Raw genomic sequence first — 25,120 nt, forward strand, 5'->3', positions numbered from 1 at the left:
CTTGAAGGAATGAGGCGGTCAGAGGCCCCCCTGTCTAGGAATCAGGGAAGCCAAAGAAGTCACCCACTTGGTCATTCTCCCTGGGTGTGCAAAGGACATTTGGGGACAGCCCCTGTAGGCCTTGGAGGGAAAGTTGGAGGAGATGGGCAGGGTGCCGCTCACATACTGGCCCCAGCAAACAGGCGTTGCCTGAGTGATGGGAGAGGCAACGAGCACGTCACTGGTCCTCTGGGGCGTGGGTGACAGAGGGCATGCTAAGACTTTAGGACAGCCTGCCCAATAGAACTTTCTGCAGTGATGAAAGTGTTCTCTATTTGCACTGTCCAGTGTGGCAGCCTCTAGCCACGTGCGGCTGTCCAGCCGCTGGAATACGGCTAGTGGGACGGAGGCGCTTAAGTTTCAGTTGTATTTCATTTTAATTAGGTTCAGTGTAAGTAGCCACACGGGGCTGGTGGCTCTCGTGCCGGGCAGCACAGCTTTGGGACACCGCCTGGAAAGAAGTTGTCAAAGCCAGCCCAGCTCCCGCCGGGCTCCTTTTCCTCATTGGCTCCAGGAGCGCCCTCTCCTTTAATGACGGGTGGGGGGAGCATGCGTGCTTCGGAGGCTGCAGCAAGCGGCAGAGCAACCGCCCCGTCAGCGGGAGGCGTGGTGCCTGCACATTCTGAGTCACACCTCTCCTGGAGAGGGGCGCCTGCCCGGTGACAGCTTGTCTCCCGTGGAGGAGCCGACGGGCTCCACTTTCCCAGGCCGGAGAACCCGGGCGTCTGTGGTTGTCTCTGCGGTAGCAGCATTTGCTGGAGAGATGGCGGATGTTGCCCAGGTAACGCCCCCTTCCTGATAAGCAGAGGGCGAAGACTGCAGTGGAGGCGCGGCTGGCTCTTCCTGCTGGCTCTGTTGTTTCGGGAGCGGGTGGGGCTTAGTCACAGACGCCGGGAGCCCTCCTGAGTCCTGCCTGCTCTGGATCAGTCACCCACAGGACTTGGGTGATAAGAATGAGCGCTGCTGTTTCGCGAGGAACAGGGCTAAGTGTTTATATGTATCATCTCATGGAATGGGCATGGCAAGCCTTTGATAGTGGTTGTTCTCATCCCACGTTGCAGATGAGGAAAGTAGGGTGCCAGTGATACGCTGTAAGTTCCACGAGCACTGGGATCTGTCTGCTTTGCTCATCACTGGTATCCTTAGGACTTAACTCAGTACGTGCCACACCATACTAGATGGTTCCCTGTAACTGTTGTTGGATGATTAGATAAATGGATGGATGGACGAGTGGATGGGTGGATGGATGGGTGGATGGGTGGATGGGTGGATGGATGGATGGGTGGATGGATGGGTGGATGGATAAGTGAATAGGTGGATGGGTAGATGAAGTAGAGCTTAGATTTGAACTGAAGTCTGCTGATTGCAAAACCTGCACTCTTAACCACGAAGCCACCCTGCCTCTGACTTTTTTTGATGTCCTCCACCTACCTGGGTTGGGATTTTTTTCTTTAACACCTTAATTAAGGTGTAATTTACATGGCATAAAATTCACGTATTGTAAGTGAATGATTCAATGATTTTAGTAAATTTATAGGGTTGTGCGACCATCACAATGCAGTTTTAGAGTATTTCCATCATCTAAAAATGCCCTCATATCTGTTTGCAGCCTAATCTCTGTTGCCACCTCCCAACCCCAGGCAATAACCGTTCCACTTTCTGTCTCTATAAATTTGCCTTTTCTAGACATTTCATATAAAAGGAATCCTCCAATAAGTCTTTTGCATCTGGCTTCTTTCACTTAGCAGTTTTGTGAGATTCATCCATATTTGTAGCACATATGAGTGTTTCCATCTTTTTTACTGCCAGATACTATTCCATTGTCTGGATATACCATGTCTTGCTTATCCATTCATCAGCTAATGGACATTTGGGTTGTTTCCAGTTTGGAGCTGTTATGAATAATGCTGCTATGGACATTCATGTGCATGTCTTTATGTAGAGTCTGTTTTTCTCTTGAGTAGATTTCTAGGAACAGAGTTGCTGGGTCATATGAAAAATTTATGTTTAATGGTTTAAGAAACTGTCAACGTGTTTTCCAGTGGTGCTGTACTGATTTACATTCCCAGCAGCAATGCACAAGGATCCCATTTTCTCCGCATCCTTGGCAACTCTTGGAGATACCTGTCTTTTGGTTCCAGCCAGCCTAGTGGGTGTGGAGCAGTGTCTCTTTATGGTTTGAACCTGTGTTTCCCTGATGGCCCCTGATCTTGAGCTGCATTGTGCTCTTACTCTGCGGCTGGGTGGGGTTCGACCTTTCCAGCCATGGGTTAGCAAACTCTTTCTTTAAAGGTCCAGACGGCAAATGTTTGGGGCTTTGTGGGCTACATTTGATTCTGTTGCGTATTCTTTTTTGTTGTTGGTTTTTTCCCCTTAACAACCCTTAAAAAAAAATGTGAGACCATTCTTGGCTTTCTTACACAAAAACAAGCAGGGAGACAGTTCCGAGGTTCCTGTCAAAGGAATCCAGCAGCCCATCCACTCCAGACATGGCAAGAGGTCACCCGCCCCTTCTGGTGACTTGGGCTCAGTGGAGGGACCATACGGCAAAGCTGAGGGCCGGGCTCCTGGGAGTCAGGGTTCCAGAGGCTTCCCCAACCCAGTCCCACCGTGATTCATCACCAGATGAGCTCAGCAGAGCTCCTGGGATGAAATGTGCTGATTTGTCACCCAAGGCAGAGTGACTAGGCCCCCATGGTCCTGGGCAGGCCTCCCTCTGCCCTGTGGCTGCCCTGTGCCAGGGCTCAGAGCCTCTTCCGGGAACCAGCCACCTGCCCACACCCCGTGACCACGATGTCACAGCTGCACTGCCCACCTGCTGCTCCCACCAGCTCGCAGAGCCTTGGAGACGTGTTCTAGCCCTCATCCCAGACCATCAAGCGTTCCTGCCGCCTTCCTCACAGTGTCTCTTGGTGAATCCGCGCCTCCTCTCCACCATCTGCGCCGGCCCTGACCCATGTAATGGAAAGAGGGAGACCTCTGGGGTCCACCAGAGCCGGTTTGTACTTGTGAATTGCCCCTTTCTAGCTGTGTGAACTTGGGCAAGTCATGTCACCTCCCGGCCCTGGTACTCTTGTGTGTGACCAGGAAACTAGAGCCTGGGGCAGAAGCTGCAGACGCCCTACCTCTTGGCATCGCTCTGCCCTGAAGGCTGCTCACTGTAAACACCGGTGACTCTGCCCCGGGGGCACGTCTTTTCCTGGCTGTGGGAGCATTTTGGCCTGGGCACAGGACAGCCAGAAGTCCAGGAAGTTGGTGGGTAAACAGTGAAGCTTCCTTGCTCCTTGGGTGGGTCAAGTCTAGGCCGTGATCCGCACTGTCTCCCAGAGGCCCCCGCAGGACTCGACCTCGTCCCCACAGGGGTGGCGTTGCCTGTTGCCCGTTCCTAACACTTGATGATGCCCTGGTGGTGATTTACTGCCTTCTTCTCCCGGTCTCACTCTCACCCCTGCACTGATGTGTCCTCCATCACCTCCCCAGTAAATAAACCATCTGCACTCGGGTCCTTGTCTGCGGTTCTGCTCCCAGGGCCTATGGCAGGTCCCCAGCTCCTGGGGTTACGGTGAGGGTGGAGCGAGATGACGCCCAGAAGAGCTCTGCACAGTGCCTGGCGGGTCGTTAAACGTTAGCCCTTGTCAGCGCCTGGGAAGTTCTGGTCTTGAACGCAGCCTCTGTGACCACTCTCCTTGGGACGCTTCTTAAGCAGGGGCTCGTGGGAAAGCTGTTGACCTCCGCAGCCTGTCACGGGGGCTGTGTCTGTGAGCCCGAGGCTGGGCGCGCCTGTGAAGGGGCTCGCGGGGTCAGGCGGCGCCCGATGGGCCCTCTCACCTGGGCCTCACTGTCTCGGCGACATGGTCCGAGTGTGGGTCCTGGGGACTTAGGGGCCGAACTCGCGGCCGCCCACCCCCACGGGCGAAGTTTAACTGAGGGCCAACTGGAACAATGTTCACCAAAGGTTAATGATGGCTATTTCTAGGTTGTGGGATTTTCGAGACCTTTCTTCATTTATCCTCTTCTTTGTGCTTTTCAGTGTGGTTTACATTTCTTACAGTGAGCATGCCTCTTTTTTCACAAAAAGAATGAAGTCATTTTTTCAAAAGTAAATAACTTGCAGCTGATTACAAGAGAGGGCGCTTAAAGTGCAGACCGTATTCCAATCTAGAATCTACTGTGGGAATACGCGGCTGTGCGTCCTTGTGGCTTTCTGTGGGGCTTAATATACGGTGAGTTTCTGTGACCATTTCATGGTCATTTAAAAATCAAGCAGTTCTCTGGGCCCAGAGCAGAACCGCAGTGTCTAGGACTCAAAGGAGCATTCATCTTCGGGGATGGGCCGGGTTCTTGCCTTGGGAAGTGTCTCTACCGCTTTAGACTTCGGGCACTTTGTGTTTGTATAGACCTGGTCATGCTCCTGGCTCCCAACACCAGGCAGGTAACTGGGACTGAGGGTGTTTACGGTCCCAGGGGAGCCTCAAGAGGCTAGGTGCGCCTCATCATGAAAGTCACGGGGTTCAGCAAATACTGCTTGTCACCATCATCTCCATCAACAGCGTATTTATTATTCACTGAACACCCACCCCCAACAGAAGTTGCCATGCGTTTCTTCCAGCCCTTATAGGATCTAAAATGATTGACAAGTAAATGTTTCTACTCTTTCCCATTCCCCACTTGACGAAAACTGTGCTGTGTTCACGTCAAAAGCTTGGAGAGAGGGAGGGAGGCGGTGGGGCCCGGCAGAGAGTGTGTGGAAGGAGAGAGAGAAGGAGGGAGAGGCAGACTACGGAGAGATTTACATAAGAAAGATCTGGGATGACCACGGGGAAATAAACTTAGGAGTGAGTTAACTAAGTGGGTGATGGTGGTGGCGCCGGGGTATGATTAGCAAATAAGAGGCTCCAGAACATCATGGAGTGTGGGAAAAACATGGGAGAAAAAAACGGGATGCTGTCTGTATCACTGTGGGTTGTACGTTTCATTCCTTTCAAGTTTTTCAGAAGAGGCAGGTTGAGTATCGGAGTTCCCTTTGGGTTATGTGGTTGTGCTGTTTGGACTACGCTTTTGAGTATAACTCGGTACAGAGAGGGGACCACCTGGGTCCAGGATTTATAAGCGTTCCACATTGGAAGAGGCCACACGGTATTTTCATGCGTAATTTACAGAAGAGGAAGCTGAGGCTCTGTAGGTGAAATACTTCATGGGAAGCACCAGGCCTGTCTGATCCTACAGTCGACCTCCTGTTCCACCACCACACCTCACTCAGCACAGAGAACTACTCAGTTTGATGCAGAATTTGTCCCCCAAATGCTTCATTTTAGGCCTTGGCTTCCAAGACCCTTTGTAATTCTTAACCCAGAAACTAAGTGGTCGGGGAGACGCTGGTGGCCTCCAAGCTTCTCTTTGAGCCTCGGGGCCAGTGGGGGACCCTCACCTCCTCCTGCCCTCATTCAGACTTTGGTTCAGAGATTGTGACATGTCACCCAGCTGGCAGCTGGCTCAGTGACATTAAAATTAGGTTTTCCCCAAGGAGCAGAGCACTTAATGAAGTTTATCCAGTTAGCGAGATGCCCAGGCAAGCCGGGCGGCAGTGGGGCAGGCCGCTGCGGAGCCAGGGGAGCGCGGGCTGGGACCTCGGCCTCAGAGAGGGCTTCTGTTTCCATGATGTCAGAGGGCGGAACCAGCCCGGCCTCATATGGACGGAGCCGCTGGCCGCTGCCCCAGCCGCTCGCCAGCTTTGGATGCGGAGGTGAGAACGCACCCAGCTGAGGACCATTCTGGGCTCAGTCCCCACCTGGCTGGAGCTGAATTCCAGGCCCCAAGCCTGTCTGTCAGGTTTCTCAGCTGAGCACAGTCTCCAAGGGGACCTCTTAGGGTCAGGGTGAGCAGAAACAGTGCCTCCAACGCAAAGAAAGTGCCTTTGTGGACCCGGAATGCTTCCCCTCGTATTGCATTTGAATACTTGGGGAACAAGTTTGGCAAAAGATATGACCTGAAGGATAAATAGCTTCATCCTTTTTTTTTAAGTCATTGGAAAAGGAGTGGAAATTACTAGCGTTCAGGAGGCCTGGCTGTCTGCAAATGCAGCCTTCGACTTGGGGCAAGACTGTCCCTTCTTCGGGGGTCGGATTCTGATGGGGCGGGGAGGGGTCCAGGCGTGGGGCCTTTCACATCCAGTACATCGGATTCTTTGATCATCTTGTGTATTCCACCCCTGGCCTGTTAATAACACGTGTGGGTCTCTTTTTCGCTCCCAACCAGAAAAAGATTTACAAATACAAGAAAGTCCTGAGTAACCCAAGCCGTTGGGAAGTCGTCTTGAAGGAGATCCGAACTCTGGTGGACATGGCCCTGACGTCCCCCCTGCAGGATGATTCCATCAACCAAGCCCCACTGGAAATCGTCTCGAAACTGCTCTCAGAGGTAACGCTTCCCCTTGGCTTGATTTCGCACTGTGCCATCCCGTTCCCCACCCACGCTCCCCCCCCCCCGCCACTTTGAAGTCGTCTTCCTTTACACCTGCTGAGTACCACCCCGTACCAAGCAGCAGAATCGAATTTGAGTCTGTGTTGTCTCCCCTTTGCGGGAGGAGGTGAGCGGTGTCCCCCAGCGACACGAGGGAGTTGAGAAGGAGGTTTGCCCCCGGTGCTTCCAGCTGAGCCGTCCAGGGACGATGGTAGAGTGGTTGCCACCCGGCTGTGCCCCAAGACTGGATTCGAGGGAGGACATGGCGGGCGCTGCTCTTGGGCCCGAGCTGGGCTGGCGGTGGTGACGATGGCCGCTGCTTTCAGAATTCTCTAGTTCGTTCCTGAGCGGGAACACATCCGTGAAGCCCCCAGGCTGCCCCCTTCCTATACCCATGGCGTTGGCCCGCCTCTGTCTCCCCCTGCCCCGTCCTCCGCCAGCACTGGAGGTCCAGACAAACGTGGCTTTCCGCTCTGATCATCCCTCACAGCCTATAGCTATCCTTCAGCTCACACAGGATATTAAAAGTCGAGAGATTTCACAACAAAATAGGAATTTCCAGGTTCTCTTTAAAAACGATCAGAAAATCCAGCAGCAGTTTGCAGCTGGCTGCTTAGTGCCGCCCGTCTGAGCCATCAGCTTTGCCAGGCAGCCCCACACTTTGAGTGTGTGCCATGTGCCAGGCGCTATTCTGCGCACTTGGATGAAGATGGTCCCCCTGCCCTCCCAGAGCTTACGTTCTGACAGGAAAGACAGTGGGACCTGAGGCTTTAATCCGTCCGTTAGGCTGCCCGATGGAGGGCGAGGGGTGCTCGGAAACATCTCTCTGTTTACTGTGTTCCAGTGCTATTTTAAGCACTTTACAGATATTAATACTTCTCTCATTTATTTGCCTGCCTGGCCCTCTAGGGATACTGGGGTTGATGACTCCTGGTTTCAACTATGCGCGGCCAGCAGAGCTATCTCTCTGTCCCTCTCCCCAGGGAGTGGCCCCTGCTCCTCTGGCTGCCCCGGTCCCCTGGGTGGCTCCTCCCACCCCGCCTCGGACTCCGGCACAAGTTCCCTGCTACCTAGAACCTCCGCCTTCTCTGCAGACCCAGGCTGGTCACTGCCCGTTGGTCCAGGAAACTGGCCCAGGCCTTCCGTGTCTGCTGAATAGAGAGGGTCCCTCGCCCTGGGAGGAGGTGGGAGCGAGAGGTAGAAAGTGGGTGGCAAAGGAGCAGAGGACGTGTCTGTCCTCGGGTGGGAGACCAGCCTCGTCCCACGGGAGAGTAAAGACCCTGGTCTGAAACGAATCACGGTCAAGGTCTGGGATTTGAGGCCTGTGCCGTACACCCGGCCTCGAGCCCAGACTTCCCACCTGAGCGGGAGGGGCCTGTCGGCAGGCCCGGGGCTGGCTTCTCATCTGGAGAAGGGGAAGCAGCTCGCCCTCAGGAAGCACCTGCTACATGCCGGGCAGGCGCCGGGTGCCACGCACACAGCATCCTATCTAATCCTCACGCTCCCCCTGAGAGACAGCCCTTGCTGTCTCCATTTCACAGATGGGAAAGCTGAGGCCCAGAGATACCGAGTGACCTGCCGAGAAAGCAGTGGGGCCGGAAGTTTCACCTTAAGGCTCTCTGGCTCTCACTGCAGAGCCGCATCGCCCACCCCATCAACCCCACCAGTCTCAGCCGCCGTCACAACATCATTAAGTCAGGCTTGTCATCAGGATGATGGCGAAGGTGGCAGATGACCCTGTGGCCGACCTCTGGTGGGATTTCTTGCCCGTCTCAGATATGTTTCATGTGACCACGTGCTCGTGGCCTTTGCATCACTTCTGAGGCTTTAGATCAAGGATCTCAAAGTCAGCTGATCCCAAGCGCTAGGGTGGAGAGACAGAGGCATTTAAAGGAAAAAAAAGGAGGAAGCTTGGATTTGCTATGCACCAACTGTGAGTCAGGCAAGGGGTCCGTGTTGTCCCCAATTTACTGCTAAGAGCTGCTGTTTGCGAGGAACAGAGCTGGGACCGCAGCCCAGGCGGCATCCCCTCCAGTGGGGCTAACGCCTCTCCGAGTGATGCTGACGGTTTTTGAACACGTGCTCTGTGCCGATCACGGTGGCAGGCATTTACACCAGCCCTTTTACATTTCTCCCAGCGACCGTGCAAGGTAAGTATTAAAACATACGGAAATGTAAACGGAGGCTCCAAGGGGTTAAGTCTCCTGCCCAGGGTCACTTGGATGAGGGGTAGGCAGGACCCAGGCCCAGGTCTGCCCAACTGCAAAGCTAATGTGACATTACCTGGTAGAGGCTTTTTTGTGAGTGAGGGACCCAGCCACCTGGGACAGCAGGTAAGAGCAGGTGTGCAGAGTGAGAAAGACCTGGTTCTCCTCTCAGGAGCTCACTGGCCTTGCTTAAGGTACTAGATCTCTCAGTGCTGTTTTCATCTATGAGTTGGGGCTAAGATTAGCACCCGTTTCACAGAATTAGGGATTGGATGCTCTAATATGTATACGGTGCCTGGCACTGTGCCTGATATATAGGGACCAATTGATAACTGGTCACATTTCTGTTACCGTGGGAGATGGCTGTGAACTTGACCTTCAGCACCCTCAGCTAGATGTCTAGAGGGGATGGGTGGAAAAACAAACTCTCCCTCTTTCTTGCCATTTTTTGTGTATGGACTGTCTGTTCTCTTTACTTAAGTTGTTCCTGAGGCCTCTTCCTAAGAGGCTCCAGGCATCACCAAAGCCACCAGAAGGTGGGCAGGATCCCAAGGGAGGGAGGGGGAGGACAGGCCTGTTAAAGCTGGCGTCCCCACCCTCCCAGACCTTTGTTGGGTGTGTGGAGTGGCCGCTCGGCTCAGGATTCAAGTGTCCCCTCCAGGGCAGTGGCTCTTAGTGAGAGCTCTCCACCTGGGGTCAGAAATGGCCTTAGTGGAGAGAAGTCTCCCTGCAGAGTGCCATGTGCCATCACCGGTGACTGGGACCAAAGAAACGGCACCTGTGTTTGCCAGAGGCTCTTCTTGGAAAGGTGCCTGGGTGTGGTGAGGGATGGCTGGTCCCTTCGGAGCTCCCACAGCAGCCTGAAAGATGGAACCGCCCCTCACATGGGCTGAGCTGTATAGCTCAGTGGTTGGCGGTATAGGCTTTGGAACAGGACAGACAGGGGTCAGATCTCCAATCCACCACCTATTACCTGCGCTCCCGGGTGAGCCACTGGTCGCTCATCTGTCATTGGGATAATAGAACCTATCCCAAGAACAGGAGATGGGTGGGAGGAGTGTAGCAAAGCCCTGACAACAGTGCCTTAGGTGTAGTGAGTAGGAAAGACCAAAGCCAGGCTTTCATCTGCCCTCGACTGAAAAATGGCTGGTGTTTAATAATCTGTCATAAACGGGGTGCTCAAACCACACCAAAATCCACAAAAAGAAAAAGGTGTTAGAATCCAAAAAACATCCTCCCGCGTGTTCTGGATCCTAAGCACATAAGTCAGGCAGTCTCCATGGGAACCTGGACGCTCGTGGCGCTCAGGCACCGACCCACCTTCATCCCTTGGGCAGCCAGCTTACTGGACAAAAGGAAATCCACAGCTCACTAGCTTTTCTTCCACTGTAGCTGGTGTAAACGCATCAGATAACAGGTACTCCTTAAACCTGTTCAGCCCGTGGGACTCTTTCTAGAACCCGGGAACAGTCGATCTTGGGGTTTACTGCCCAACGAGGAGGAGCGTTATGAACAGCAAACACGGCTGTTAGGAAATAAGAGTTGACACCAGTGAAAGCCTGTGTCCACTGAGACAGTTGGTCAGAGCAGAACACACCAGGACACTAGCAAAAAAGACAATAGTGGCTGTTTCTGAGTTTTTTTCACTGTCTCTTGCTTATTGCATATTCATCCCTTTCCTCATTTGCAGCCTCATTCGCATCCTCATTTGCACACACAGGATGCTGGTCACAGGTATCAGTTGTGTAAGAAAATTCCAGATTTGGGGGGGGGGGAGGAAAAAAAACCTAGAAATTTAGCAAGTTTAATCTATTCCGCTTAATATTTTTGCAAGTTGATTGCTAGAATTTAAACATAGCTAGACCATCTTGGGCCAACTCATGGAACACTAGTGTTCCCTGGGAACCTAGTTTGGGAACCACTGAAATATTCCATGTGCTGCTCCCCAAAGACTACCTGGCACAGAGTCAAGGCCCGAAAGTCTGTTTCTTTACATGTTTATTATGAAGCTGCCTCCGGGCTTCCAAGTGGCGTGCGTCACTATGACAAGGGCCAAGCATGGGTTTAAGCCCAAAGAAGATCCCCATCTACGGAAGAAGAAACTGTCTCACTGAGAAGTGACTAGTCCAAGGTCACGTCACTCCAGTGGTGAAACAGGGACTTGGAACTCAATTCTTCCTTCCCCCGAAGCCGTCCTTCCCCCACTTCCGACCCTGCCTTTGAGGGTCTTCTGATCTATTTAATTAAGAAAAAGTGACAAGTGCCCTCTGTCCGAGAGGCTGAAAGCATTTGAAACTGCATGGACCTTTGAGATGCAAATGTTCCATTTTATTTATTAATTTATTTTTAATTTTTATTGGAATAGAGTTGATTTAAAATGTTGTGTTTCTGCTGTACAGCAAAGCGAATCAGTTACACATGTACGTATATCCACTCTTTTTTAGATTCTTTTCCCATGTAGGCCATTACAGAGTATTGAGTTCCCTGTGCCACATAGTAGGTCCTTATTAGTTATCTCCTTTATATATAGTAGTGTGTATGTGTCAGTCCCAATCTCCCAATTTCCATTTTATTAATCGTGTGTTTTGCTTTGTTTTCCTCCTGCTCTCTCCGCTCATCTTTCAGAACACAAACTTGACTACCCAAGAGCATGAAAACATCATTGTGGTAAGTCCCGGGCAGCCCCTCTCCCTCTGCCCACCTCCTGTGCCCACAAGCCTCCCCCGGTTTGAGTGAACTCTTGAAACGCCAGCATCATCCGCCAGCACGGTGGCCTTGCTCAATTTTGTCTTTTCTATCAGGCCAGACATGTCTCCCTCCTGCCTTTGCACATGTCAGAGCCCCAGTTGATTGGGGGGATGTAATTATCAGTCTCTGAGGTTGGTAGCAAATGTGCCTTAATCGCCTCCTCCTTCCTGAGTCGGTAGCGGGGAGTGGAAGCCGGAGATGGCAGAGACCGTATAATTTACTCTCAGCCGTAACCCTGTTAGCTGAAAGGTAAACTTTCTCTTGCCCCAGGACATGCTCCCAATTAATCCACACCTAGAACCCCGGATTGAATTCCCTCTGATGTGCAAAGTGCGATGGTAGTTTCTGGGACTTGACTTTGATGTGAGCATCTTTGGTGTAAAATATCTTCCTGGGTGATTTTAAACTATGAAATGTGGTTCTCCCAAGAGAGAAGAAAGAAAAGAAGTTGCACCTACTGGGTGCCAAGCACTGAGCTCTGTATTTGAATCCACAGCTAACTAAGATGGCCCCTGTTCCCAAGGAGCTCTTGGTCTATTAAATGAGATCGCTGCAAAAATAAGAGGCGTGTAACATAGAGAGTAGAGTGATAAACTCACCTGGGAAAGAAGCCAGAGAGCTTCCCAAAGGCAATGATGTCTGAGCCGGGTTTCGAAGGATCAATAAGAGTTTGCCAGATGGCAAAACAGGGGAAGGGCTTTCCAGAGAGAGAAAACAAAACATGCAGAGAAAATTTTTTTTAAAAATATTTATTTATTTATTTGGCTGCGCCGGGTCTTTAGTTGCAGCACATGGGATCTTTGTTGCCACGTGCGGGATCTTTAGTTGCAGCATGTGGGATCTAGTTCCCTGACCAGGGATCGAACCTGGGCCCCCTGCATTGGGAGTGCGGAGTCTTAACCGCTGGACCGCCAGGGAAGTCCCATGCACAGAGATTTAAAGTAACATGGTATATTCTGGAAGCTTCAGCATTGCTAGAGCATAAAGCATAAGGAAGTAGGAAGCAGGAAGGCAGAACTTGAAATGGAAGTGAGAGGCAGAGCTTTGTGTGCCCAGGAAAGGACCTGGAACATTTACCTGCCCAAGAGGTCCCGCGGCTGCAACCTTTGACACAAGGGCCACATCCCAGACACCGTGCCCCTCTGAGCTGCTTTAGGGCTTCGGGAGCCCACCCACTTGGCCCTGGCCAGCCCGGCCTGGAGAATCACCCTCCGTGCTGCAGCTGGGTCCTGTGGGCACCAAAGGAGGTGAGCCTTAGGGCTTTTATCGTGGAGAGTAAAGGCAGCAGCTTCTGTGGTGTCCCAGCCGCAGTGTCTGGCGCATAGCAGCTGCTCAGTGGGTGTCTGCTAAGAATCTAGAGGTTTTTCCCATGCTCTGCTCTGACCACCCATTGCCTCCTCTTGCTAGAACAGGGTCAGCGTCAGCCTGGACCTCCCCAGTCACCCACTACCACCTTTCTCTGGCACGTTATTAATTAATAAATCCACTTAACAAAACATTCGTTGACATGTGAGGACAAGTATGTGCCAGACACTGGTCTCTGCTGCACAGACAGAGCTGCCATTGAGGGATTACCGTGTGCTGGCGGAACCTGACAGATAATCCAGAAATCACGTGGTCCGGGCTTGAGATTTGTTCAGGGCGTTAGGGGAGCACAGAGGGCAGGCACCTGACCTCCTCTCTCAGGGAGGGGACTGGGAGGGAGATGGCGGAGGGCTTCAAGGAGGAGGTGAGCGAACTGAGTCTTAACAGGTGGATAGGATGCTCCTGGGAAAGGCAGTCCAGGCAGGGAGCCCAGCACGGGCAAAGGCAAAGAGGCCCTCGCTGGTGGAGAAGCAGGCAAGGACGTGGGTGCCGGGGAAGGAGTCGGCATCTTCCCCTCCTGGTTGGCAACACCTGTGAGTCCCGCTGTGCACCTCAGCCCCGGAAGGAGGGTCAGGGCTCTGGACTTGGGAGGAGCCTGGGAAAGGAATTGTGATCTGAGAAATCCAGGCTGCATTTATTTAGCTAATTTGGCTGGGCTGACCCCTTAATGGGACTGGGCTGAGCTCCCCTGCTCAGTGGGGATGCCTGAGAACAGGGAAGAATTTGATCTCAGGGTCTGACCCTCAGCCCCCCGTTTTACAGCCTTGCTTTCAGTGTTCTCTATTACCGATGCTGTTATTATCGTGAAGCCTTCTGTAGCCTCCTTTCATTCCAGCCATTACATTTTCTGATTTGACCTGTTGACAATTAGTCTTCTCCCAGTGGGGCTTGGTTTTTGTTTTGTTTTTTATGCACTTATTTTTCAAAAGTACTTTCACAAGTAATTTGAGTTGGTTTTATTCAACCCATCAGTCAGGCATCAGCGCCGTGGGTAATTGTTAGCTGGTGACAGCTGGTGTGTCACTGGACAAGCGTGGACCTGGAGTCCAGACTCCCGCAGCCTTCCCACGTGCTGGTGAAGAACGTGGGCTTACAGCTGAGTGTGGTTCAAGTTCAGAGCTGAGTGCAGACCCTGGGCTCACCCCCTACCAGCTGTGACCTTGGGCGGGTAATGGAAGAGCTTTTCATTTCACTTAAAATATCTTTAAAATATTCTTTAAAGTACTTTTGTAAGGATTTCATGAGTATATTTTCATTGTTTAAAAAAAAAAAAAAGATTTCACCCCATCCCAGCGGCCCCTTCAGAGGCAGCCCTGGAGGTTTTCATGGGGTGACAAACCCACAGAGACAGACACGGTTGTGTTTTTATTTTTCGCTTTTAACATTAAAGATGCGAAGCTTGACGTGTTGTCCTGTGTTCGATTTTTCACTTAACAGCATGTCTTGGAGATTCTTTCAAGTCAAGGCATGCAAGCACGTGTCTAAGCCAGGGTTTCCCACCCTCGGCACTAGTGACATTTGGGCATGGATTATTGTTTGTGGTGGGGCCGTCCTGGGCATTGTAGCATGTTGAGCAGCATTCCTGGCCTCCACCCACTAGATGCCAGTAGCATTCCCCCTGTTGTGATGATCGCACTGTCTCCATACATGCTAATATCCCTTGGGAGGGGGGCAGAGCTGACCCTGGTTGAGAACCACTGGTCTACCCCATACTCCATTCTTTCCACTGGCTCTAGAGTATTTTTATTTAACCAGATGGCCATTCAGATCATTTCCAGCTAACTTGACACTCTAAGCCTCAGTCTCCTCATCTATGAAATGTGTGTGATTAACAGTGCCTTTTCCTACAGGGCTGCTGGGAAAGTTAAATGGGCTAATACACCGAACATGCTTGGAAGAGGGCTAGGCTCATAGCAAGATGCCACAGAAACATAAAATCTTCTTATTAATCATACGCTCTAAAATGATCCTTACTCTGTGACTGGGGCAGGCCTTGTAACAGCCTCCCTGACCCTCTGTCTCTTCATCTGTACACATGGAAATCACTACCGCTTGACCTCACAGAGTCGTCATGAGGATCAAATGAGATAATAGCTGTGGAAGCGCGGAGCCCACGCCTGACGCCCACTGTGGGCGCTTAATCTGTTCCCACTCCTTTATTCTTTGACTCATCCCTGTGAAAGAGGTGGGCCCAGCTTGACTGAAGGGGCTGAAGCCAGGAGGATACACCCTGCACGTGATCCTTCCTCCCAGAGGTGGTCCCAGAGCTCAGTGTGGGGAGCAGAGCCGCGGGCCAGGAGGCGACTTGAGGGCTCGGGGAGGCCCTTGCCCTGCCCCGCCACCCCTGCTGTGGCCTGACCTCTCCCTGCATTCACCAGCATGGGCCTCAGAGAGTCCCCACCTGACAGGCCGGGCGCTGAACCTCTGAAAATAAGCCTGCAGAGCCCGAACCGTGGGCCCGGCCTACTTTGGGGTGTTTCATCGTCGTTCATTGCCCCATTTCTCCTCCTATGGAGTTGTCACCAGACGGGTTGCTTGTTTCTGGTCGTGTGGAGAGCCCGGGCTGAGAAGTAGCATGGTGAATAATTCAGGCTCCTGGGTCACACACATGGCTTCCAATCCGGCCCCAGCACATTCTAACCATGCGACCTTGGGCAGCAGACTTCATCTCTCTGAGGAAAGGGCAAGACGCACACCCCGCTCCCAGCACACAGTGAAGATTAAGTGACATGACACAGCCCAGAGCCCAGCACAGGCAGTGCCTGCAACAGCTACGGCTATTGTAGGTGTTGCTGTTGGTATATTATTATCATCAGTGTAGTGATTGGTCCACATGGCCGTGGGGGATTGTGAGAGGGTGGTGGGCTCAGCCTTGCAGTCAGGTCGGAGCCCACCAACCCCCTTCCCACACTGTCGGGGAGAGCTGCCTGTGGTGATGGACATGCTCTCCTCTCTGTCTGCTCTGTGCATTGCAGTGGCCACTAGATTCACGGGGCTGGTGAGCACTTGAAATGCGGTCAGTGCAACTGAGGAACTGCACATTTAATTTCATTTCCTTTAGAATCGTTTCTTGGGAATTCTGTGGCGGTCCAGTGGTTGAGACTCCGTGCTTCCACTGCAGGGGGCACGGATTCAATCCCTGGTCGGGGAACTAAGATCCCGCAAGCCATGGAGGGTGGCCAAAAAAAAAAGGAAAGAAAGAAAGAAATCGTTTCTTCCGTGTCAGTTACAACGGGAAGAGTTACACGTGGCTAGTGGCTACCATGTTGGCCCGCATGGCCCTAGGCGAGTAAGACCCTGGGGCCCGTCTCCACTTGTTGGTCAGCCTGACCGTTGCTGCTGTGAAGCAGAGCCTCAGCTTTGATGACTTCATCTTCCGCATAATGGGGAAGATGGGCTGGTGGTCGTCCCCTACTGCCATCGAGCTACGTGTTCCTTCCCCTAACGGTCCTGAGACAGGCGGAAGCCCTCACCAAGGGGTACCCACCCACATCCAAAGGCCCTGCTTGCGGGAGCAGAGCCAGGAGACCCTCTGAAACCAAGCAGGCAGGGTCTGGGCTACACGGCTCAGTGATGGGGAGACCCTGTCATCACAGAGCCTTCCTGAGGAGTCAGGCGAAATTGCCGCCGTGTCCAGTACAGCCCAAGGCGGTCCCCCTGTGCTGGTGTCAGTGACAAGCTGTGCTCCAGGCAGTGGGCTTTATCCCAAGCCTGAGACACCAAAGCTTCTAGAGTTTTCTCTCATCACCTCCCCCCAACAACCCTGTGAATTGGTAACTCTAGTCTTCCACGTTTTATAGACTAGAAGACGAATGTCCAGAGAGGCCGAGCTGCTCACTCAGTCACACAGCCCGGCAGTCTCGGTGCTGGGTCCTGGGTCTCCCGTTTCCTACTGTTGTGACCAGTGTGGAACTGGAAAACGAGTGGACTTCACATAGGCATTCACCATCCATCCCATAATGAATGTTTATGGAGAGCTGGCCTTATCTCAGGCTGGGAGAGGCACTTTACACCAGGGATTCTCAATTGGGGCCGATTTTGTCCCCCGAGGGGAATTTGGCAATGTCCGGACGTAGCTTTTTTTCCATTGTTCCAATTTTTCATTTGAATTTGAAATTTAGCAAAATCATTAAAACAGAAATTATGAAAGGGGCAGAAAAATCAAGAATCAAACACCATCTGAGCCATGGGAACCTTGCACAGGAATGGCAGTGGGAACAAGTAACAAGTGTACAGCTGGCCTAAGAAGGACTCGGTGATGGGACTTCCCTGGCAGTCCAGTGGTTAGGACTCCACACTTCCAATGCAGGGGGCGCGGGTTCAATCCCTGGTCGGGGAACTAGGATCCCACACGCCATGCAGCGCAGCCAAATTTTTAAAAATTAAAAAAAAAAAAAAAAGGCTCGGTGAGGAATGAATTCAAGGGGCATTAGAAATTCTAACCTCCCTTAATGTAAAGTGAAGTGCATCTGGAGACAGTTTTGATTGTCACGGTTGGGTTGGGGGCTGAGAGTAAGGATGCTACCAGACATCCTGCAGTGCACAGGACAGCTGCGCTGCAAACAAGGACCAGCCCCAGGTGCTCACAGGGCCAGGCTAAGAAGCCCTCTCTGCACAGATTACCTCCGCTCACCCTCAAAGTGATGCTCTCTGGTCCACCTTCCTGGTGGGGGCCACAGGGTTAAGAGAGATGAAGTAACTTGCTCTAATGGTCACATCATAGCAAGTGCCTGAAGCAGGACTTGCACCCAGGACTCTGCCCCCAAAGCCTGGGCTTATAACCACCACGCGTCATGCCTCGTAGGTAGGGCCTGTTGATCCACGGGGGACCCGGATGGTCCTCAGCAGGTCGTGAAACCCCTAAAGTTGCATGCATCGTTACAGATGTATATTTTTCTAGGGGGGGCAGCCCAGAGATTTTATCAGCTTCTCGGTGGGAGCCACGCACCCTCCCACAATTTAGGATCTCTGGCTGGCAAGTTAGAGGATGGCTTTTTTGCCCAGAGGGTGACAAGGAGGTTGTGCTTTCCACCATGAGTTAACCGTCTTACGTAGACACCCCCCCACCCCGTATGATTCCTTCCAAGAGATTCCGACTGACGTTTGTTCCTTTTCTTTCAGGCAATCGCTCCTTTGCTGGAAAACAACCATCCACCACCAGATCTCTGTGAATTCTTTTGCAAGGTACGGCACTGCTGAAGCGGGGCTGTGTTTTCAGGAAGCAGCCTGTCTCTGTATGTGCATGGCAGGGGTTGGTTTTGCAAAATTTGCTGAAAACCAAACTTAGACCCTCCCCCCCGGCTCTGACCCAGGTCAGGGCCCCAGACACAGCCAGAGACAAGCCAGGCACCCCGTTCTTGGGTTACAGCCCCCTCTCTGCCAGACAGGTGATAAGCGAGGCCCAGGGTCAGACCAGCAGGTCAGGGAGGAGCATCAGAGTTTTCCTTGGAATGTCTTCCTGGCTGTCTTGGGAGAAGTTTGCAGCAGACTTTCTGAGCTCCTGACATCAGAGCTGGGCTATTATTATTAGCCAAGGCTCCTGTGAGCACCGGCCGGCCCACAGTGAGGGCACAGCCGTGAGGCTTTCCCTGAACAGGGCAGGCAGGCGGGGGATGCCAGGTGAGCTTGGAGGAGCCCCGGAGCAGGACATCCAGTCCCAGGGACCCCGCGCCAGCCTTGCAGTGGGATTTACGTGGAACATCCCCAGGGCACGTCAGGGACCAGGCATCCCCCGTCTGAGAGCACCTTGGTGGCCCGGGGGCTGGACCAGCACACGATCCTGTTTGATCCCTTGCTGGGTGATTTTTTTTTTTTTAATTAATAGTAATCTTTTGTTTATTTATTTATTTTTATATTTATTTTTGGCTGTGTTGGGTCTTCATTTCTGTGCGAGGGCTTTCTCTAGTTGTGGCAAGTGGGGGCCACTCTTCATCGCGGTGCGCGGGCCTCTCACTATCGCGGCCTCTCTTGTTGCGGAGCACAGGCTCCAGACATGCAGGCTCAGTAGTTGTGGCTCATGGGCCTAGTTGCTCCGCGGCATGTGGGATCCTCCCAAACCAGGGCTCAAACCCGTGTCCCCTGCATTAGCAGGCAGATTCCCGACCACTGCGCCACCAGGGAAGCCCTGGGTGATTTTTTTTTAATGCAATGGTCTGATGTCCTTGGAAAGTCGCAGGGCCTGGGTTTGCTGCTTTCCCAGCGCTCCCCTGCTCTTCCTCCTGCCGACCCCCTTCACCGAGCTTGTTCCTTCCACGGCCACACACCGTCCTTTGGGAGTGTGGGCTGTGTGCAGCAGTGAGACAGGCGTGTGGCGTGGCAGAGCGGGCTCCTGGGGACCTGCTGGTTCTGGGGTAAAGGGGACCGTGGTGCACTTATTGCTCCTCTGCCCCCTCACCCAGGGAGCACGCTCTGTGTGTGTGTTAGGGGACGCAAGCTTTAGGGAGACGGAATCACATCAGCCTCTTTGGCCCTGTCTCTCCATCAGCAGATCTTTCCCAGCGACCCACAGAGCAGAGGGTGGGCCCAGCCTGCTACCTGAAATGCCCAGGTGTATCTCTTAACGTGGGCGTGTGCCAGTGCGTGCCCTCTGGCCCACGCGGGTGAGCCCTGAGTGTACAGCTGTGTGTGTGTGTGTGTGCAAGAGCGTGTCTAGGCGTCGGGCCCTGTGCTGTACCAAGGCCCCCCTCCCCCGTGGGGAATAGCTGGGGAAGGAGTAACCACTTGGTGGGACTGCACACAACTAAGACGGGCCTTCTCTGCCCCCAGCACCTGGCGCTGTGCCCGCAAGCAGGGGAGTCAGGTCACCCGGTGTTTGGGCTCCTGGGAGAACGGCCAGCTGCTCCCTTACCTGTCCCAGCGGGTCATCTCCTCTCTCAGTATTTTGTCCCATTTAATCCAGACCTGCTCCTTTTTCTCCTCTCAAGCTGGGTGGTTTCTCCCAGATCTCACGGTGTTCAGACTTTTATTCTAGAACAATGGACCTTTGTTCAAAGTAAATCATACCTGAGGGTTCCTGGTAGCACAGTTTGAAAAACAGGGATGTGGGGGAAGCCATCCTTTTCGGTGTTTCCTGATAGAACTCCCTGGGTAGCTGCCCTGCCGTTTGGAGGGAGGGGCCCAGGCACAGGGATCGGTAAGACTCAGGGCTGTTTTCCCTTGGGGGGGTTGGAGTCGCAGCCTCAGCACTTCCTCCACCAGGCAGCCCACCCAGAGAGCAAGGCTTGAGGGAACAAAGTCACCTCCACCGGGTCCACTTGGCCAGCTCTCTGGACACGCCCAGGCAGCCTCTCCTGCCAGACTTGGAAGCCAGGACCCCGAGATTTGGGGAAAGTTTACTTATCAAGAATTGTCTAGGATTTCTAATATCCCAAGTCCAGTGTCCTCTTCCAGGGCTGGAAACGGCACCTTCAGGCCCAGGCAGGTTTATATGTGGTGGAGCAGCTCATCGTCTGTTCCACCCGAAGGCCTTCAATTTCACCTTGAAAAACAAAACCCCGTGCTGGTGAGATAAAATACATCCAAGAGCTGCGTGTGGCCTGCACCCTGCAGCCAGCTTATCAAAGCCTTCAATTGAGAAGTCACAGAATTTTCGAGATTCTGGCATCCAAGCACTAACCCCCGGTATTCTTGCACCTGATTTCCAAGAGGCTCCTCTGTTAGACCACGCACGCCGAACCTTAGTGCCATGGGGACCTTGCCCCGTTAAATAGGATCATGTGGGAACGGACTCCTGTCTGTACCCCCTGAAACAATCTCAGACCGTCAGTCAGATCAAAACAAAAAGCAAACAGAAGATCCCATCCCCACCCACTTTTCTCACTCCCCCAAAATGAACAAAAAGGTATGCAGCAGTATTGAGCAGGGGAACCCAGGCACCAGAGGCGGTCTCACTGCCCCGAGCCACAGACCGCGGTCAGGGCTTCCACAGGCCCCGGCTGGACCCCGCCAGGCTCGGCGCTGACCATTTCCTCCTGCCTCCCCAGCACTGCAGAGAGCGGCCCCGGTCCATGGTGGTCATCGAAGTGTTCACCCCCGTGGTCCAGAGAATCCTCAAGCATAACATGGTAAGTTCCCCCGACACCCGGACCACAGAGCCAGGGGAAGGGCACAAGCTGCCAGTCTTTAACTTTTCCAAAGATTTGGGCATGGGGTTGGCGGCTGACGGCCAGGGCCTGGGCTTGGGATTCTGTTGCACCCTGTGGGTTTTCACGCACCCTACCCCGCTTGGTTCTGTTTTTCGCTCTTAAGACAACAGGAGGAATCTTTCCACGGTAAGAATGACAAAAATAATGTGGCTGGGGGAGAAGAGATAGGTCTCATGTGTGTAGAGTCACAAATAATACCTGTAGAAACTCGGCCCTCGAGGAAGGGGAGTGAACTCCTCACTCCTTAAGAGGGGGCTACCCATAGGAGCGTCCATGGAGAGGGCGGAAAGAGGGCTGTACAGTGCAGAAACCTGACAGTCGTGACCTCAGCCAGAGGTCAGGGTCAACGTCCACAGTGTTAGGTCACAGTGCGGCATGTACCCTTGATGTGATGTGAGGAGGAGAGCCCTGGACCTCGGGGGTCTTCTCTCTCAAACCCACCACCTCAGTCTAATCATAACAAAAACGTCAGACTAATCCCAGCTGAGGGACATTCTACAGAACACCTGATGGCCTTCAGAACTGCCAGGTCATCGAACACAAGGAGAGTCTGTGAAGCGGTCACAGCCTAGAGGCCCTAGGAGACGTGATGAGTAATTGCAATGGGGTTTTCTGGATGGGATCCTGGGACAGAAAAAGGACATCAGGGGAAAATCGAGGAAATCCGCATGAAGTACGGACTTAAATTAGTTAATTTTAAAAACATAGGCGCAGAATTTCATTGCACACTCAATGGCCCGGGCTCTTGTAATCTGCTGGCCCTTTTGCATTCTGTCCTCAGTCCAGTGAGAGCAGCAAATGTCATTGTTTTCTTTGTATTACACGTGGGGAAACTGAGGCTGAGCAAAGTCCTCTAACTGGCCCCAGGGCCACAGCTGGGAATAAGAACAACTAGAGCCTACTCTCAGGTATTTATGGAGCACCTTTCAGAGCCGGATGCAGTGTGACGCTCCAGTGTATTATGTTATGTGACCCTCTTGATGGCCTGTGACCTGCTTCTGCAGATGAGGAAGTGGAGACCCAGAAAGTGCCGTGGGTTTCTCCCAGAACCTGTGGGCAGCTGTGATTTCTGTAGGTTACTCAGGGACCTGTGGGCAGGTGTGGTCTCTCATGAGTGGTGCTAGGGGGAAGGCAGTCTGAAGCAAGGGCTGGTGTTCCAACAGGCTCTGCTGAGCCAGCCACCAACCTGGACTGATGTCGTCTGGGTGGCGTGGAGGCATCTGTGTCATTGCATCACACGTTGGGCCACTGAATCGGTTGTGGGGTGACCGTGACTACTGCCCCCCAACCCTGTCGAGAGGCAGCATGTGAAAACAGCTCTGAAAAGGGGTGACCTGCTCACAATTTGGTTTGTGAGGTAGCTTTCCTGTCTCAACACCAGACCCCCAAAGAATAGTACATAACCTACCCCCTTCCCCAGTCAGGAATGGAAAGTGTGACACATGCGCCGCACTTCCCCATCCCACACCCCTGGCAGACATCATTAGCCGATTACAGCACTCCTCCTGCAGAGCCCAGAGGTAGCTTCAGAGTCTTTCTCCACACAGCATTCCAAGCAGCCACTACCTGTTGTACCATGTTGGTACCGTACAGATTCTCTTGACCATTCTCCCTGAGTGATCACACACCATAATTAAATTGTTGCTTATTTCTGAGATCCTCCTTAATTTGAGATAAATGTATTTCTTGTTTTCTGAACACAGCTGAAGGGAATACTCCATCCAATTCTTTCTTTAGGACTAACAAACTCCCCTGGGGGATGGGGGTTGTGCTGCCTTAATTTAGGCTTTAGTCATTGCAAGGGCGCTCTCTGGCCTCAGCCAGCTGGGAGGAAAAGGTCCCTGATTGTTAACTTTTTTTTTCCCATTTATTTATTTATTTTTGGCTGCGTTGGATCTTCGTTGCTGCGCGCGGGCTTTCTCTAGTTGCAGCGAGCGAGGGCTGCTCTTCGTTGCGGTGTGCGGGCTTCTCATTGCGGTGGCTTCTCTTGTTGCGGAGCACGAGCTCTAGGCGTGCGAGCTTCAGTAAATGTGGCGTGCGGCCTCAGTAGTTGTGGCGCATGGGCTTAGTTGCTCCGCGGCGTGTGGTATCTTCCCGGATCAGGGCTGGAACCCGTGTCCCCTGCATTGGCAGGCGGATTCTTAACCGCCGTGCCACCAGGGAAGTCCCCTGATTGTTAACTTTAAAGTCACTGTGGATGTGGTGTGAGGTGAAGGCCATGCCCTTTCGGAGTCCAGAGCAAAGGTTCTGGAGTTTCTTTTGCAAAGGACCTTCTCTCATCACAACATGTCAGTGACAGAGCCACATCCCCAGGGTACCCCTGGCCAGGGTCCAGGCCTCCTCAGGTGCGTAAGCATTTTTGCACGTTCCATGGTAGTCAGTAGGCTGTTTAATAAGGGTTCTTTTAGGACATCTGACTTCAAAGGGGAAAATATCAAATTTCAGGCAGCCTCCCAAGGCTTAACCATACAGCATCTCCCTTATACCTGGTTAGTTTTATGGTCCTGGAGTGTTGACTGTGTGATTTTCTGGATAAAAATCAGAACAGCTACAAGGCAGATCCAGAATTTATAGCATCTTTTGTGGCCTGGCAGAGACCGGGGACCCTCGGGCATGAATCCTTACTTCACTTTTAAAGAACTCCCCCGTGTGGTCCCGGGGTCTGGGGACGCTGTAACGCTTCACGATCCCACTTCCTCTTGAAGTCCACTAACTACACACTGAACTGTGTCAAAAGAGAACTGTAGACAGGACGGGGTGGGGGAATTAGGCGCTCCTGCAAAAGAGACAAATGGCTCACACCAGGCACGGGAAGCACGGCAGGCCTTCAGTGTCACCCACTTAACACTCCCTAAATCTAAGTGATCGGCCGGGACAGCGTTTCGGGGCTGGCGTGGGGTGTCTGGTCACTGCCTGCCGCCAGCCACAGACCTGTCAGCACAGCCTGAGCCCTGACTTCTCTTCACCCCACGTGCAGTGTTTCTCAAGGACACGCTTGAATGTTTGGGAAATGGGGAAGGTCACACACCCCCGTGGTGTTCTGGGATTTCAGAGCTTCCCCTACTCTCAGAGTGCATCTTTTATATCCTGTGTCCCATTTCAGGGATGAGCAAACTGAATCTAGGTTAAGAGTCTCAAAGAATGTTACTCCTTGGGCCACAATAAAAACTAGATACAAATGGAAGCATTCCTTAAGTATGTTCCCCTGGAGATTCTAAACAGTTTGTTCAACTGCATCCCCAAGAATGATCACGGTTCCTCTGCCCGCATGCACCTCATTGGTGTGTTCTTGTGGCAGAGGATGCAAGAAGATGTGGCTGTGGTCCCTAGTGGACCGTGATCTGACCTCCTACTTTCCAAAGGCAACATATTTGACTTTGCCAAAGAGGCAAAATGTCCCTCACCCACATGTTAAAAGGCCACCAGACCCATCTATAATGGTAATTTCCAAGGAAATGACCTTGACTATCCAGAAATCTAATAACAAAGATAATGGCAGTTAGCAGGGTTTAGTTGAATCAGTCTTCATAGAATCATAAAACGTTAAGGGTGGAAGGGGCCTAGAGATCGTTTCTTCAACTCTCGTTCCACAGTGGGGACGGTGAGGCCCAGAGAGGGCCATGGCTGCACAAGGCCACACAGCTTTCCTGTTACCCTTTTCCCGGGGACTCAGGGACTCTGGGCAACTTCCTCAGTTTGAAAGCACAGTCAAGCTTCCACCTTCTCTTCATGCAGGGGCCCCATCCTCTAGCCCAGTGCTCTGTGTGTGCGTGTATGTACGTATGTATTTGTGGTGTGTGCGCGCATGCACGCGCGTGTGTAGATCCTTCTGAGCTTTCTCGTGGCTTTTGCTGCCCTCCTTATGCAAAGGCATAACCCTAGTAGGCAGGATGGAAGCAGATGAGCCCCCATCATCTTGAGGATCCTAATTCAGCCTCTCACTCCAGGTGAAGAAGCACCAGGCACTCTAGAAACTCGCTCCTGTGAGCTGGCAGGAGGGCGTGGGCGGGCCGTGCTCTGATCTGAGCTTTCCCCAGGGCCCGCAGGATCGGTCAGATCCACAAGGAAAGTCTCCACAGGCTTTATTTTAGATTGGAGTCCTGATCCAGGTTGCTTTTTATTAAATGGGTTCCCCCTGAGCGGGGGCAGGAGAAGAAG

General features: G+C 52.6%; 1 protein-coding gene across 1 annotated transcript in view; it reads left to right on the forward strand.

The window, feature by feature from the left end:
• The window catches only part of LOC118885818 (c-Maf inducing protein), a 235,883-nt gene that overhangs the window by 178,835 nt on the left and 31,928 nt on the right, over positions 1 to 25,120 (forward strand). Inside the window, exons 4-7 of the mRNA XM_036834901.1 lie at positions 6,295 to 6,456; positions 11,331 to 11,372; positions 17,940 to 18,002; positions 20,801 to 20,881. Of these exons, the coding sequence (XP_036690796.1) occupies positions 6,295 to 6,456; positions 11,331 to 11,372; positions 17,940 to 18,002; positions 20,801 to 20,881 (348 nt within the window). The remainder of the gene's footprint in view (positions 1 to 6,294; positions 6,457 to 11,330; positions 11,373 to 17,939; positions 18,003 to 20,800; positions 20,882 to 25,120) is intronic.

Source organism: Balaenoptera musculus, chromosome 19, assembly GCF_009873245.2.
Source record: "Balaenoptera musculus isolate JJ_BM4_2016_0621 chromosome 19, mBalMus1.pri.v3, whole genome shotgun sequence".
NCBI classification, from domain to species: Eukaryota; Metazoa; Chordata; class Mammalia; order Artiodactyla; family Balaenopteridae; genus Balaenoptera; species Balaenoptera musculus.